The following is a 15,679-nucleotide window of genomic DNA, read 5'->3' as shown; positions in this document are numbered from 1 at the left end:
TAAACGAATAGACTAGAAAAAAAAACTACAACTAGAAAAACTGGAAGAAGTACCAGGTGCAATTGCAATGCATTTAATTTGGAAGTGAATCTAAACCCCATATCCTCATATAGAATTATATGGCAAAATATGCTGCTTTTCTAGTAGTGAACATACTAGTCACTATTGGATTATTTACTAGTAATTAAAACATTTAAGTCAAAAAGTAGATACTAAATAGTGTAGTTGAAAAAACAGTCATTTAGTAAAAATATTATGTAAGTAGGGATGATCTTAGACCAGTTCAAGGGCATAATGACTCATGCTTCAGCATGCTTTTGTGCATGTGGGACAGTCCCACATCAGCTATTTACAAAGACGAATGTGGTTTCATCTCCATGATGATATACCAAGAAAAACAGAACTTTAATAGCTAAACGATGGTGCCTGATAATACTTTACGAAGATATCAAGACCTGACTTAGCATACTTAAATGTCCTAATGATCCTTTGAGACACTTGACTGGTAGATTTCAGCATTGCATTAAAGTTGCATGCATTTCTACATACATAAATATTATTCAGACACACCTTTTTTTTAATAAAACTGTTTTCCACATTTGAAATGAATAGTGAAGTCATCCAAAGTATTGCAAATTCACATAAATCACAAACGAAACTTACTAATATGTAAAGCAAATCAAGACTGTATAAAAAGGATGCCAACAAATAAGTATATTTCTTCAGAAAGTTCTTTTTTTTTTAATCCAAGAAAAAAAAAAAGAGCATTTTCATCCCAAACAAGAAAATAAAACAAGATTATATTAATCAATTAATTAAGAGGATAAAGTATGACTTTTTTTTTTTCAATAACTTTTTGCTTCCCCATGTTCTCTATGATATCAGCCATGTTTATTTTCACATGCATCTAAAGAAGTCCAATGATGGTGTGAACGGCATAAGAAAGAAAAGGAGTGGTTAGGTGAGTATCACAACAATGGGCTGCTGAACGGCTGAGGTCAGTGATGGACTGATGGATGTGGGAAGGAAAGGGAGGACAGTGTGAACTGCATGATGATGGAGAGAATGTGACTGGTTTGATCCCCATGTATCCGCCTCCTGCTTCGGGTGCAGATTGTGCCTCGACCCTCCTTTATCAACTGCTGTCTGGAGAAGGTTCTCTATGCATGGCGTTTTTCTTCATGCTATCGAGGTATTCCTGTTGTGACACGGCCAAGACGGATGCCAATATCTCGTCATCTTCCCAGTCTGTTAGGCCTATTGCAAAACAACAGCAACAAGACACATCATGGTTTGCTCACATAGATAAAAACGCATTATACACACTACAAGTCAAAACACACAGGACTGAATTTCTTATCTAAAGGCTTCTGCTCAAATGCTTGACATTAGTTTTATAGATAACTATATACACTACCTGTCAAATGTTTGGAATCATTTTTAATTAAATATACTTTAAAATGTAATTTATTCCTGGCGTGGTAAAGCTGGATTTTCAGCATCATTACTCCAGTCTTCAGTGTTACAAGATCCTTCAGAAATCATTCTAATATGCTGATTTTCTGCTCAGTTATCATCCATTTTTAATAATGGTTCTTATTATCAGTGTAGAAAATGATTCACTTTTTTTTTAAAGGATTCTATGATGAATAAACTTTAAAAGAACAGTATTTATTTATTTTTACATTACAGTAAATGTCTTTATTATTAAATTAAATCAGTTTAACACATCCTAAGGGAATAAAAGTATAAATTTCTTTGATTTCCAAAGGATCACGTGACACTGGAGTAATGGCTGCTGAAAATCCAGCTTTGCATCCCTGCAATAAATTACATTTTAAAATATATTCAAATAGAAAACATTCATTTTAACTTGTAATAATATTTCACAATATTACTGCTTTTTAAGTATTTTTTTAACAAATGAATTCAGCCTTGATGAGCAGAAGAGACTTTCAAAAACATTTTAAAAAATCGTAATTATTCCAAACCTTTGTCCAGTAGTGTCTGTAAATGAATTTCTTTATAAATCTAACATTTTTAGATTTTTAATACATAGGACTGATGATTTAGTAAAACCAAACCAGGTAACAACTGTGAAACATACATAGGAACTTCATAAAATTAATATCTTTTATTATTTTAATACCTTTACTATTATTCTCAAATGTGCATAATAGCAATAATAAAGAATGAGTAGGTGTGTCCATCTTTTTAGACTGATGTATATCCATTACAAGAGTTAAATTTGTGAAAAACATTCACTCCCTATTTGCACCTTCGGAAGTTCTTAGCTGATGTCAACAGTAGCTGGGGGGTGCCATTACTCAGCTGCAATCAAGTGTATTTAACTGCACATAACGACTGTACATGCTGCTTTCTGCATGAGTGCTGGGTACATTTCCACGCTGAATCACATGGATCACATCACAGATTCAAGCTGTGTGAGACGCATGAGGAAGGCAAGTGAGCGCTGTGATAAACATGGCATTCCTGAGCCCTGGATTCTTTCACACGGAATCAGGCAGGACAGCTAGACGGATCGGGAAGCATGATTCCACTTCCTCACCAAAAGCAGTAGGGGACATCTCTTGCATAATGGCCCGATAGCCCAGTGCTGGATACAGAGACACCAGAGAAGACGAGGTGGGTCTGTCTGGTCCAACACAAGCCTGGTTACTAGGACCTGAACGGCGAGACAAGAACACAGGAAATCAAAAAAGACTAAAGTTTAGAGATTGAGATTCCATCTACGAGGCTTCTCCTGCAGTGTTTTTTGGTTATTTTCATAAAAAGACCACACACACACATACAAAAAATATTTTGCATAAAGTAACTTTTGTCTATTTTTTTTAAGACATTAAGATTTTTGCATAGTGGCATTTAAATTAAGCACAAATGTGACCCTGGACCACGAAACCAGTCATAAGGGTAATTTTTTTGAAACTGAGATGTATACATCATCTGAAAGCTGGATAAATAAACTTTATTTGACTTCCATTGATGTATGGTTTGTTAGTTTAGGAAAATATTTGGCCGAGATACAACTATTTGAAAATCTGGAATCTGAGGGTGCAAAAAAATCTAAATACTGAGAAAATCACCTTTAAAGTTGTCCAAGTGAAGTTCTTAGCAATGCGTATTACAAATCAAAAATTAAGGTTTGATATATTTACGGTAGGAAATTTACAAAATATCTTCATGGAACATGATCTCTACTTAATATCCTAATGATTTTTGGCATAAAAGAAAAATCGATGATTTTGACTCGTACAATGTTTTTTGGCTACTGCTAAAAATATACCCAAGCGACTTAAAGACAAATATTAATTACTGTGATGCATCTGGACAATTTCGTTTTGAGGCTTTTTAAATTACTTAATCATTCTTCTTAATAATAATAATTCTTATTATATATGCATTACTGTTGCACAGTACCATAATAAATGCTGTAATAATGGTATTTAATGTATTTTTATGTTTATATACAATGCTGTAATGATGCTGAACATTCAGCTTTGCATCACAAGAATAAATGACATTTTAAAATATATTAAAATAGAAAAGAGTTGTTTTAAATTGTAATAGTATTTCACAATATTACTGTTTTTACTGTATTTTTGATTAAAGAAATGCAGCCTTGGAGAGCAGAGGAGATTTCTATGAAAAACATAAAAAATCTTACCGACCCCAAACATTTGAACGGTACATAAGAGAATTTCAACTGTACGAACAGGCTTTCTTTGAGCAAAATATAATTTCTCATTTAATTCCTTTAGATTTTGAGGTGAAATACAACCCGGACATGTTCTTGACAGGTTTCCTCATAATCAGTTTAACATCATTTACCCTATAAATTGGCTTGTTGGAGGAAATGCATCATAGAGTTAAACCGATAGTTTTAATGACACTGTCCTGATAACTGACCTGGAGCACAGGGTGATGGGGGTTTGGATAGCGCGAGGGCCGTTCCGGCCGGGGAGGGGGGCTTAGCGGTTGTGTCCGAGTGCGAAGGATCAGGAATCTCCGGAGAGGGGGCGGAGCTACGTTGTCGTGGGGATCGGGCATTCCATTCTTCCAAACCACTGGACGCCGCAGCCGTTGCGGAGCTGCATGTAGCGCTGGCCTTACGAGGCTGAGGGAGTGACAAATGTAAACACGTTCATTCACAAATGATAAGTGAACAACCACATCATATCTTCAAAGTTCATTAAAATAATTGTATGTTTGTTCGCTTAGATAAAACGACTATTCAATTCAGAAGCACCTTTTTAAATTAATTTCTTTCTGATATACTGCTGTCAGTCAGTTCAAAATGTGATTTATAAGAAAGCCTATTGTTTCTGTGAAGAAGGGTCTTGTTCATAGCTGGTTGAAGTGTGAAAACGCAAACCACATAGTCTGCATGTACGTGAGTAGCCGACAGTCTTAGCTATGTGTATCTTAACCAATGAAGCAGGCACCACATCTTGCTTGTTGCTTTCGGAAATCATTCCTGTGCAATCAGCATTAAATCAGTGATTATTTTATGATGCCAAAAGTTTTTGTGAAGTAATTATCACACGTTAACTACCTGACTCCTTTTGACAATCATGCTGTTAAGAATATAAATACAGGTTCTGATCGAATGAGACATGAAGTTAGGTAGTTATTAGGATTAGCATGAAAACAGGGAGGTTCCACACCTGTCGTGCCTGTTTCTCCTGGTCTCGAAGCCACTGTAAGTACGATTCTCTGGCCACTTGCTCTTCTATGGCCTCATTGGTGGCTTCCCAATCCGTGGCTCTCTTCTTGTCCTCCAGCATCTGTTGCTCAATCCAGGATTCCTCTGACGTTTTAATGGCATTCTTCATGAGGGACTGGTCTGCAAACTGCGTAGAGACAGAGAGAAATATACAGAAGAGGAATTAAAGGCCACAGTTTTGTCCTCAGGTGACAGGTGAGAATGCTTTCTGCTCAAGCACCCTGAAGAAGAGTTGATTTGTGGGAACAGGAGAAACATTTTCCCCTATATGCAGATTGAGCAATAAATCATTTTCTTAAAGTGGACAAAAGACACTCATCTCAGAAATACAGAACACATCTCGTAAAACTGAGGGTTTTGACTGCATTCTGACTGGAGGAGCTGCATTTGACAGCAACTGTAAACAACCAACATTTAGGCTAATGAATTTCACAAATCTCCACAATACTTGATTCAGTTCGGTCAATCACAGCATTGAGTATTTCAATATTTTGTTTCTTATATCACACTTTCACATCTTTTCTTACAAGTGAAAACAGTTCAAACTGGATGGATAGAGTCATAGAATGATAGATGGAACGATGGACAGAACGAACAAAGATGGATGGATGAATGGGGGGGGGGGATGGATGGATGGACCTCTTTTTTAGAAACACTTTCTAAGAGTGGATGATGGACTACGTCATATCTCAGAAATACAGAATGCATCTCATAAAACAGAGGGTTTTGACTCTGCATTCTGACTGGAGGAGCTGCATTTGACAGCAACTGTAAACAACCAACATTTAGGCTAATGAACTTCACAAATCTCCACAATACTTGATTCAGTTCGGTCAATCACAGCATTGAGTATTTCAATATTTTGTTTCTTATATCACACTTTCACATCTTTTCTTACAAGTGAAAACAGTTAAAATTGGATGGATAGATTCATAGAATGATAGATGGAACGATGGACAGTATTTCAATATTTTGTTGGATGGATGGATGGATGGGTGGATGGATGGATGGGTGGATGTATTGGTGAATGGATGGATGGGTGGATGGACCTCTTTTTTAGAAACACGTTCTAAGAGTGGATGATGGACTACGTCATTTCTCAGAAATACAGAACGCATCTCATAAAACAGAGGGTTTCTGATTGGACGAGCTGCATTTGACGGTTTCAAGATGTATCTCTTTTTTCTCTTGCTGTTCTCACTGTTACATGTCCTCCACTCCGGAACAGTGTGCCCATGTTCGGCCAGTGTACTGGCTCATTCCACATCTGGACAGACTGTTATACTAAACTAACTAACCGTGATATGGGGGAGCTCTAGGAGGATAAGATCTTGATGCACATCAAGTGTCCGAGATAACACACTTTTAAACTGTATGATGCATTTCCTCCAGCAAACTTTGTCTAGCTTTTCTGGACAATGCATCCATGTTGTTAAAGTTACAAAGCTATTGATTGATACCTTAGGAGAGTGATAATGGAAATGTTCACATCAGTCTTCCCTCTTAGCCACAAATTAGTTGGAGAGCTCCAGGACACACACACACACACACACCGCGGCTCTGTTTTTGATAGGAAGGCATGATCTGTCTTTGATCTGCCCAGCTTAAATGATCACAAGACATGTGGCACGTAAACAAGACAGTGTGCTGTTAATTGGGCTCCCCCAAAACCACTGACGTGTGGAATGTTTCCCCCCTCTCCACCCAGAGCAGTCTGGGAAATGGGACACTGTGGGTCAGACTTTGTTGTCTTTTTGTGGCTTTGATGATGATTGTCACCAAATTCAGACTCTGGATGAGCTGACAGAACTGCCTGAGTGAAAGGGAAGAACAATCTGACGAGACAGTATTTTCAATGGACTTCCTAATTCACAAACCCACAATGACTTTGTTAAACATTCCTGAAGAGGAAATACAGGTCATTACTGCATTTTAAAAAAATTAAACATGTTAAAAAATGGCTGTTCTTGCATAGGCAGATGGAGGTGTACGTGAAAGAATACACATAGTAACACCGAAGTGCAAGAGCAATTAGCATATTTCACACTGAAAATACAGCCCAGTCGCAAACAATCACCAGCTATTCCCACTTAAATGACTTTCTAATTAATGGATCACTTTATCTTATTACAAGTCTAACGAAAAGAATAAATCAGTTTTTTTTTAATTGCGAGTTGTACAATTTAAAAAGAAATGTAATTTAGTCCAAATAAAATAATTAGTAAAATACTTTATTAAATGATTGCTTGATTGCAGATACCCACCCCTGGTTTGAAGGCAGGAAGTCCGAGCCCAACTCCAATAGTGGCTTTGTTGGGATTCACTACAGAGTTGTAGTGAATGTTCCGATGGTAACTAACTCTGATTGGCTCATCATTATTTTGATGGATGCCATGGAACGTGTTGATTGGTTCTAAAAGAGGCCATCAAAATAACATTCAGAAACACAGAGAACAAGGAACAATATCTACTCATGCATCACAAACGCTGTTAAACATATTGCATGTTAATATAATTCCTTGCAACACCAATAAATCAATTAAACAATTTTCAAATTGGTCATCGCTATTTACTAAGGTACTTGCATGATGGAATATAGGTAAATGTCCATAATTCAAATTTATGGACACTGTAATGCAAATTCGACTCACCTGTGCCATTCTGATAAACTTCCACTGGCCGATTGTACATCTCTGCCATAGCCTGCATCTCAATATGGTTTCCATGACAGTTGTTCTTCCTCTTTCTGTTGATGTATGTAGTGAAGTCCTCAGTCACATAGTTTGAGAAGTAATCTGCATTTTTCATCTGCAAGTAAAATTATACAGAAAGCAAGAATTTAATTAAAACACGATCAGGTTTTGTACACTCTGATGATCCCAAAGAAAGAACATCACATACCAAATAATCCATGCAATGTTTGCGGACGACTTCGTGCATATCTTGGTCTCCGTAAACCTGATCAGCTGTAGAAAGACGATGATAGCAGGGTTATTTGCAAATAAACACAACATGACCTTTGCATGCATTCATTTTACAAAAGTTAATAACATTTTTATTGCACGTTCTTCAATTTCGTGTAGTGTCTCTGCAAAATAAAACGTAATTTAGTAATGTAACAATGCACACAATGTACATATTGCATACATTTGTTGCATACATTTATTCCATGCCACACACTGTATTCAATTAACTATTTCATTTTTGTTACATTTATGTTTTCACTTTTGGGACATAAAAATAAAAATAACACAACAAAAACACAACTTAAATGCATAATATTGTTCATCTTAGTTTTTATAGCTGCATGAAATTTGCTTTTTTAACACTTTATAAAATAACAGTGTGCAAGTAACTACTGAGTCATCTTGAGCGGTTTGATAGGCAAATTCTGTAATGCATGCATGCATGCAAGGCTACACGGCTCGTTCCGCAAGCCACTTTCGGCGGGCTTTATCATATTCATTTATGTGCCAGTGACTCAAAGCAAGACAAGGTGCCTCGGTTTTTGATAGGAAGGCATGTTCTGTCTTTGATCTGCCCGGCTGAAATTATCCCAAGGCATGTGGCACGTAAACAAGACAGTGTGCTGTTAATTGGGCTCCCCCAAAACCACTGACGTGTGGAATGTTTCCCCCCTCTCCACCCAGAGCAGTCTGGGAAATGGGACACTGTGGGTCAGACTTTGTTGTCTTTTTGTGGCTTTGATGATGATTGTCACCAAATTCAGACTCTGGATGAGCTGACAGAACTGCCTGAGTGAAAGGGAAGAACAATCTGACGAGACAGTATTTTCAATGGACTTCCTAATTCACAAACCCACAATGACTTTGTTAAACATTCCTGAAGAGGAAATACAGGTCATTACTGCATTTAAAAAAAATTAAACATGTTAAAAAATGGCTGTTCTTGCATAGGCAGATGGAGGTGTACGTGAAAGAATACACATAGTAACACCGAAGTCCAAGAGCAATTAGCATATTTCACACTGAAAATACAGCCCAGTCGCAAACAATCACCAGCTATTCCCACTTAAATGACTTTCTAATTAATGGATCACTTTATCTTATTACAAGTCTAACGAAAAGAATAAATCAGTTTTTTTTTAATTGCGAGTTGTACAATTTAAAAAGAAATGTAATTTAGTCCAAATAAAATAATTAGTAAAATACTTTATTAAATGATTGCTTGATTGCAGATACCCACCCCTGGTTTGAAGGCAGGAAGTCCGAGCCCAACTCCAATAGTGGCTTTGTTGGGATTCACTACAGAGTTGTAGTGAATGTTCCGATGGTAACTAACTCTGATTGGCTCATCATTATTTTGATGGATGCCATGGAACGTGTTGATTGGTTCTAAAAGAGGCCATCAAAATAACATTCAGAAACACAGAGAACAAGGAACAATATCTACTCATGCATCACAAACGCTGTTAAACATATTGCATGTTAATATAATTCCTTGCAACACCAATAAATCAATTAAACAATTTTCAAATTGGTCATCGCTATTTACTAAGGTACTTGCATGATGGAATATAGGTAAATGTCCATAATTCAAATTTATGGACACTGTAATGCAAATTCGACTCACCTGTGCCATTCTGATAAACTTCCACTGGCCGATTGTACATCTCTGCCATAGCCTGCATCTCAATATGGTTTCCATGACAGTTGTTCTTCCTCTTTCTGTTGATATATGTAGTGAAGTCCTCTGTCACATAGTTTGAGAAGTAATCTGCATTTTTCATCTGCAAGTAAAATTATACAGAAAGCAAGAATTTAATTAAAACACGATCAGGTTTTGTACACTCTGATGATCCCAAAGAAAGAACATCACATACCAAATAATCCATGCAATGTTTGCGGACGACTTCGTGCATATCTTGGTCTCCGTAAACCTGATCAGCTGTAGAAAGACGATGATAGCAGGGTTATTTGCAAATAAACACAACATGACCTTTGCATGCATTCATTTTACAAAAGTTAATAACATTTTTATTGCACGTTCTTCAATTTCGTGTAGTGTCTCTGCAAAATAAAACGTAATTTAGTAATGTAACAATGCACACAATGTACATATTGCATACATTTGTTGCATACATTTATTCCATGCCACACACTGTATTCAATTAACTATTTCATTTTTGTTACATTTATGTTTTCACTTTTGGGACATAAAAATAAAAATAACACAACAAAAACACAACTTAAATGCATAATATTGTTCATCTTAGTTTTTATAGCTGCATGAAATTTGCTTTTTTAACACTTTATAAAATAACAGTGTGCAAGTAACTACTGAGTCATCTTGAGCGGTTTGATAGGCAAATTCTGTAATGCATGCATGCATGCAAGGCTACACGGCTCGTTCCGCAAGCCACTTTCGGCGGGCTTTATCATATTCATTTATGTGCCAGTGACTCAAAGCAAGACAAGGTGCCCAAATATGGTGCAGATGTAAACAAACTCTGCTCGGAGGTCGACACCTTTTCCTTCCAAAAGCAGTGATATGCAAATGAGCCTCAGCCTCAAAGCGCATTCCGGCTAGTCACATGACCACTTGCCGCAAAGATTCTGAGAAACTCTTAGTCAATTTCCTCTTTCGCAGTATCGGCCTACTTCTGTTGTGACACTTCTGAACAGACTAAGGAAGTTGCACTTGCCTCGCTAAAAAAAAAACAAGCTTTAAATGAAAGTTCAAACAAATACAGGTGCTTTATTTAAAGACACTTGCACTTTTTTAGTTCTCCGAAGAGGCCCTGTCAACCTGCCTAAACGTTATCTGATACAGAAAGTAGACGTCGTTGGTGAAGAAACATTGGTTTAGTTCAATGCCTGGTTGAATATCCTATAGCAAAACCTCTTATTAAATTTTATTTGATTTACAAGAACAATTCATTATTGCTATGATGCTCTGCAACTGGCCCAAGTCAGGCAATGAGTGAATGCTCTGTGCTTCTTAGGATGTTAATTCGATTTGAAAGATGTCAATCTGTTCCCAACATGAACAATAGTTGCCATTTTCTGGCAGGTACATGTTGTTTTCATGGGCTACCTATAAATGTCACCCCCTAGGTTTGTCCATTTATGAATGCTAACACCTGGACACGTGTTCATTTGAAGGTGAATGCTGTTGGCGCAACACTACGGTTTAGTTCTGAAGCCACTTCTATTCTTTTTGTCAAGTAAAAAGCTTTGCTTTTAGTTTTCTAAATAGGTCCCGTGAGCCCTTAAGGCACAGGTTCATTTGTTAAAATCAGGACCCTGACATCTGAAGCTGTAGGAAGATCAGCTCAAACACAGGGGGAGAACAGCAGCTGGAGATTCGGTCTGCTTTTGGTTCCCCATTTGGCCTGTTGTTGGTATTTCCATCTGTCTTACCATTTCCATTCATTACAGCACAGTGCAGTGGATAATCAGACCCGTTGCCAGTGGGTGCCGCGGGGGAGAGCCAGGGATTTCCCTTCGCTCCTTTGCATTATTCTGACTCATGTGTGATAATAAACACCTGCCTTCGTTTTTTTTCCTGATTTCACCCCAGATTTGAATAACAAACAGCTTTACTATAGTGTTGCTGCCACGTGGGGCCTTGCACTCGGTTGGAACTTTTGCATGTACAAACAATGAGGAGTACTAAGGAAAAATATTTCCTGAAGTATAGCTTATGTTGACCTAAACTGCATCTTCAACATTTATACTTTTGGGTTAAGGGATTTTCAAAACTCCTAACAAAAGGATAGTCCTACCAAAATGTTTGTCATCATTTACTCACCCAAACCTGTATGACTTACCTTCTGTGAAACACAAAAGAAATTTTGAAATGCTGAGACACTTTTCAAAATGTCTTCTACAGTTTTGGACTGTCAAATTACATTATAAGTCTACAGGATATTTTACACCCATTTTATGCAAGCTGCACCAATAACAATTTATCATGCACTTTATTAGTCAGAATCTAGGTGGAAATCAATTATTTTGTTTCTATGTTGCTAGTCTTTCTAATAGACAAAAAATATTCTAATAGCTGCAAACACCATTGGACCACAATGGGTTATTTTATGGACAAAAAAACACTGAAACAATTTTCAAAATATCTTCTACAGGTCTGGACTGACATAAGGGTGAGTAAATGATGACAACCTTTAGCATGTGTCTCAACTGCAGTGAAAACATGACTAGCCCACCGCAACGATCACCCTGCAATAGGACGTTTCCCAACACTAAAAGTGAGCGGTTGACCTCTCTGCAGCCAGCGGGCACGCTGATGAGAAGAGGTTGACAGTCAATAAAAAAAGCGGAATAGAGAAATTCACTGGGTAGGTCTACCACGAAAGAGCGATGCCGCTCATAGAATTCATGAGAAATAAGAAGAGCAGAGGTCCACCAAGCAAGAGCAAAACCACAAGCTCACTTCCACTAATGTATAGGCCACAGATAGTGTCTCGATTCTAAGAAAGAGGCAGGCCCAGCTTACAAAACAGAGAGCTTAGACCTGCCCTTGAGGTCTGGCGGTCATTGATAAGGTTTATCCTCAAAAAACAGAGCCGCTGTGACATCACAATGAGCTGAATTAGAAGAATTGAATTGGAAGATTCCCATGAACTTTACACACCCCATGTGAGTTTAGGAGCTTCTTTCACATATTTCAGCAGCAGGAAACGTGTCATATGTAAACAACATGGATGCTTTAAAGAGAAATGCAATTGCCAAATTGAAAATAAAGCTCAGTATAACAACAGCAACCTATACCAAACTAGTGAAGTTCAAAATATGAAAACCCATTCAAAATGTCACCTCAAGTGCTGCTGTCATGAAAGTATATTCTAAAGCAAAATATTAATATTTCAATTCAAATTCTCATTCAAATTGTCTTTAATTTGTCCTATTTGATTACTAGTGGTCTCTGATTTTTGGATCGCAATGTATATTGTGCAAATGTTATTAAAACAATAAACTATGTGCATTACAGCCATTTTAATGTGCCCCTATTAAGCCATTTGTTCCTAATATTATTTTGGGAGTCTCCTACAATAGGATTACATGCATGCAAGGTCAAAAAATCCTTTTGTTTTCTCAAAATATGCATTTAATATCACTTCCAGTGATTCTCAAATGATTCATTCGAAGCAGTTCTAAGATGCAGTCTCTCTAAACCCCTCCTTTCTGTGAGCCTACTCTGCTCTGATTGGTCAGATGGCCCAGTCTGTTGTGATTGGTCTACCATGTACAGCGCGTGTCAGAAAAGATACGCCCATTGCCATAGTTCCGTTTTGAATGCTCTTCCTCACACAAAGCTATCATATGACTTTAGAAGAACTGGAATATATTGTACACATCAAATGATTGGTTTTTATGACATCTGATGGTAACTTTTTTTTTGCAATTTTAAAGCCTGAAAGCCCAGACCTCATTCATATTCATTATATAGAAAAGCATGGCTAGAATGCTCATCAAAATTCACCTTATGTTTTACAGAAGTCACACAGATTTAACATGAACTCAAGTAAATATGTCATTTTTGGATGACATTTTCCTGTAGCTATTTTACAATTGCTTTATGATGCAAACAGGTATGACTTAACAGATATTTTCACTATAATTACTTCAAACTTGATGCCCTGTGTCCAAATATGACCGTGTGGAACATGAGTTGCAGAGTTCATCCAGAAAGAGCTGAGGTCACCATTCTGACCTGCACTCCCATATGCTCCTTGACTCCAACTGCTCACAAGAACATCTGACAGGCCACGTCCACCTCAACAGCCGATCAGTAAACATGCTCTTCAAACAAATGAATCGATGCGGTACTCTAAAAACAGGCACCAGTTACAGCAAGCCCAAAGGTAACTCTTTATAACAGCCTTATTGACTAACGTGTGTTCTGTACACTTATCTGCAGAGCCTCAATAGACTATGAATTTGAGATTATGATCATATAGATCAATGCATATTGATTCTCAAGCACATTGAGGGGGATCAGATCACAAACGTATTTCAAAGTACACCCTGTGCTTTCCATAGCTGAAGAAGTACAGTTAGATATCAAATAATGGCTTATGTTCAGACTGAACTGAGTTACATTAGTGTCAGAAAATTCAGCCGGTGATCATGAGGGTGCATGAGGGAGTAACACAGAGCTTACTATTGCTTCAGAAACACAAATACACTCATTCATGCTCACGAGACTGTCTACTGGCACACTCCATGCAGGTCATAGAGGACCACTGAAAATCCAGCGTAAACTCCAGACTTGAATTATGTGTCTATACGATTTCATCAACAGCTTGGTTTTGCAAGAAATGACGCCAAGAGATGGTGATGCATCTAGGGCTGCAACAAACTATTATTTTGATAATCAATTAATCTAACGATTATTAGAACGATTGATCGACTAATCATCGATTATTTTGCTGATTAATCAGTAGACGTTTATTGATTATTTTGCAATTAGTTAAAATAGTGAGTTATACATATTCTAACAAATAAATTAAGTTAATCACTTCAGCTTTTGAAAGTCATTATGTAATTACAGTTATACAATTAATTTATACAAATAAATATATTTGGCACACAAACTGAGAGGGCAGAGAAACTCTTATTCACCATTTAATTAGCTATATGAAAAAGTAGCTGAATGACACATCATTGTGCCTAAAATCTCTGTTTGTAAGTCATATGGATAAGAAACAAAATAAAGGTTAAGTGATAAGACGTTTTATTTTTGGATAAACTATTTTATTCACAACATAATTTCTCTTAAAATACCTTATAGGGTTATGATAATCAAAACAGTCCTGAGCTAGATCATGCTTTGATCTCTGCAAACTATATCTTTAATGAAATGTTTTTTTCCCCACTAATAAAAAGATTTTATCATTAGCTAGCTCCACACTCATCAAAAAGCATGTCTAATTAATTATAATCTAATTAATTAATTATCATGAAACTTAATTTAACATCAATTTATTAAAAGTTTAACACAAATTACATGTTTAGGGTCCTATGAAATGTTTAATTTTTTCCAACCTTATGTTTTATTGTTACCAAAATCTAATTTAGCATGTCTAATTATTTGAAAGCATAAAAACAAGATTAATTTATTCTTACACTAGCCTTACGATTTTTCCCCTCAGAAATTCTGTGTTGTGTATTTACATTTTTTAAGGCATAAAACATTCATTTAATTTATCTTTTAAATAATGAAAATTAAACACATTTAATTTTTTTGGAAAATAAAGGGAATTTAACATTACAATTAAAACATTGAAGAAATATTGTATGATTATTCCTTAAAAATAAAGTTTTAATAATTTTAGTAGTAGTAGTAGTAGTAGTTGCAGCAGCCTATTATGTAGGCCTACATTCAACTGAACAACAGTAATATATTTCTGCAGCAATGTCAAGTTAAACCAAACTTTTATTTTTACGGGTTGCCGTGAATACCTTTACATTTCTGTGTGTATGTGATATGAGGATAGTTTTACTCAAATGAAATGGTAAAATGCTCATGAAGTGACTCTCCAGAGCAGTTCTGGAGATGTTCATGTATTTATGTCCTCATTAGTGAGACAGCAGATGCTGAAATCACTGAAAGCATCACGCGCGCTTCAGTACGAGTAGTAAACAAAACCGCGCATCTGCGCCATTCATTAACACACAGAATTCATATTTAAATAGTCGTTTTGCGCCTTAATATTTACAAATACTCGTGGCATTGGGCTCACTTGTGTGTGCGCTCGCATCGGGGCAGAACTCCGCTGTGCGCAATACAGAGAGCGCGACCATGTAAAGTAGAGACAGAAATGACATGTCGTCGTGTAAATAAGATAAATAACATAAGGCTATTTAGTTTGTTTAATAAAAGAACAAGGTATAGACCTGTTCTATAGAAAAGGTCACTTTAAATGATGACTTCTGTTGTGATCTGGCACTA

The 15,679-nt window shown here is 36.6% G+C and overlaps 1 protein-coding gene across 1 annotated transcript in view; it reads right to left on the bottom strand.

Moving 5' to 3' along the window:
* Positions 1–835: 835 nt before the first annotated feature.
* The window catches only part of otud5a (OTU deubiquitinase 5a), a 29,970-nt gene continuing 15,126 nt past the window's right edge, over positions 836–15,679 (bottom strand). Inside the window, exons 3-9 of the mRNA XM_016271657.1 lie at positions 9,588–9,652; positions 9,338–9,494; positions 8,951–9,099; positions 4,686–4,871; positions 3,928–4,135; positions 2,570–2,686; positions 836–1,257 (exon numbers count right to left, since the gene is read on the bottom strand). Of these exons, the coding sequence (XP_016127143.1) occupies positions 1,136–1,257; positions 2,570–2,686; positions 3,928–4,135; positions 4,686–4,871; positions 8,951–9,099; positions 9,338–9,494; positions 9,588–9,652 (1,004 nt within the window). The 3' untranslated portion in view covers positions 836–1,135. The remainder of the gene's footprint in view (positions 1,258–2,569; positions 2,687–3,927; positions 4,136–4,685; positions 4,872–8,950; positions 9,100–9,337; positions 9,495–9,587; positions 9,653–15,679) is intronic.

Source organism: Sinocyclocheilus grahami, unplaced genomic scaffold (genome assembly GCF_001515645.1).
Source record: "Sinocyclocheilus grahami isolate Dianchi unplaced genomic scaffold, SAMN03320097.WGS_v1.1 scaffold64.1, whole genome shotgun sequence".
NCBI classification, from domain to species: domain Eukaryota; kingdom Metazoa; phylum Chordata; class Actinopteri; order Cypriniformes; family Cyprinidae; genus Sinocyclocheilus; species Sinocyclocheilus grahami.
Note: the sequence above shows the minus strand (reverse complement) of the source record. Positions and strands in the feature narration are given on the sequence as shown.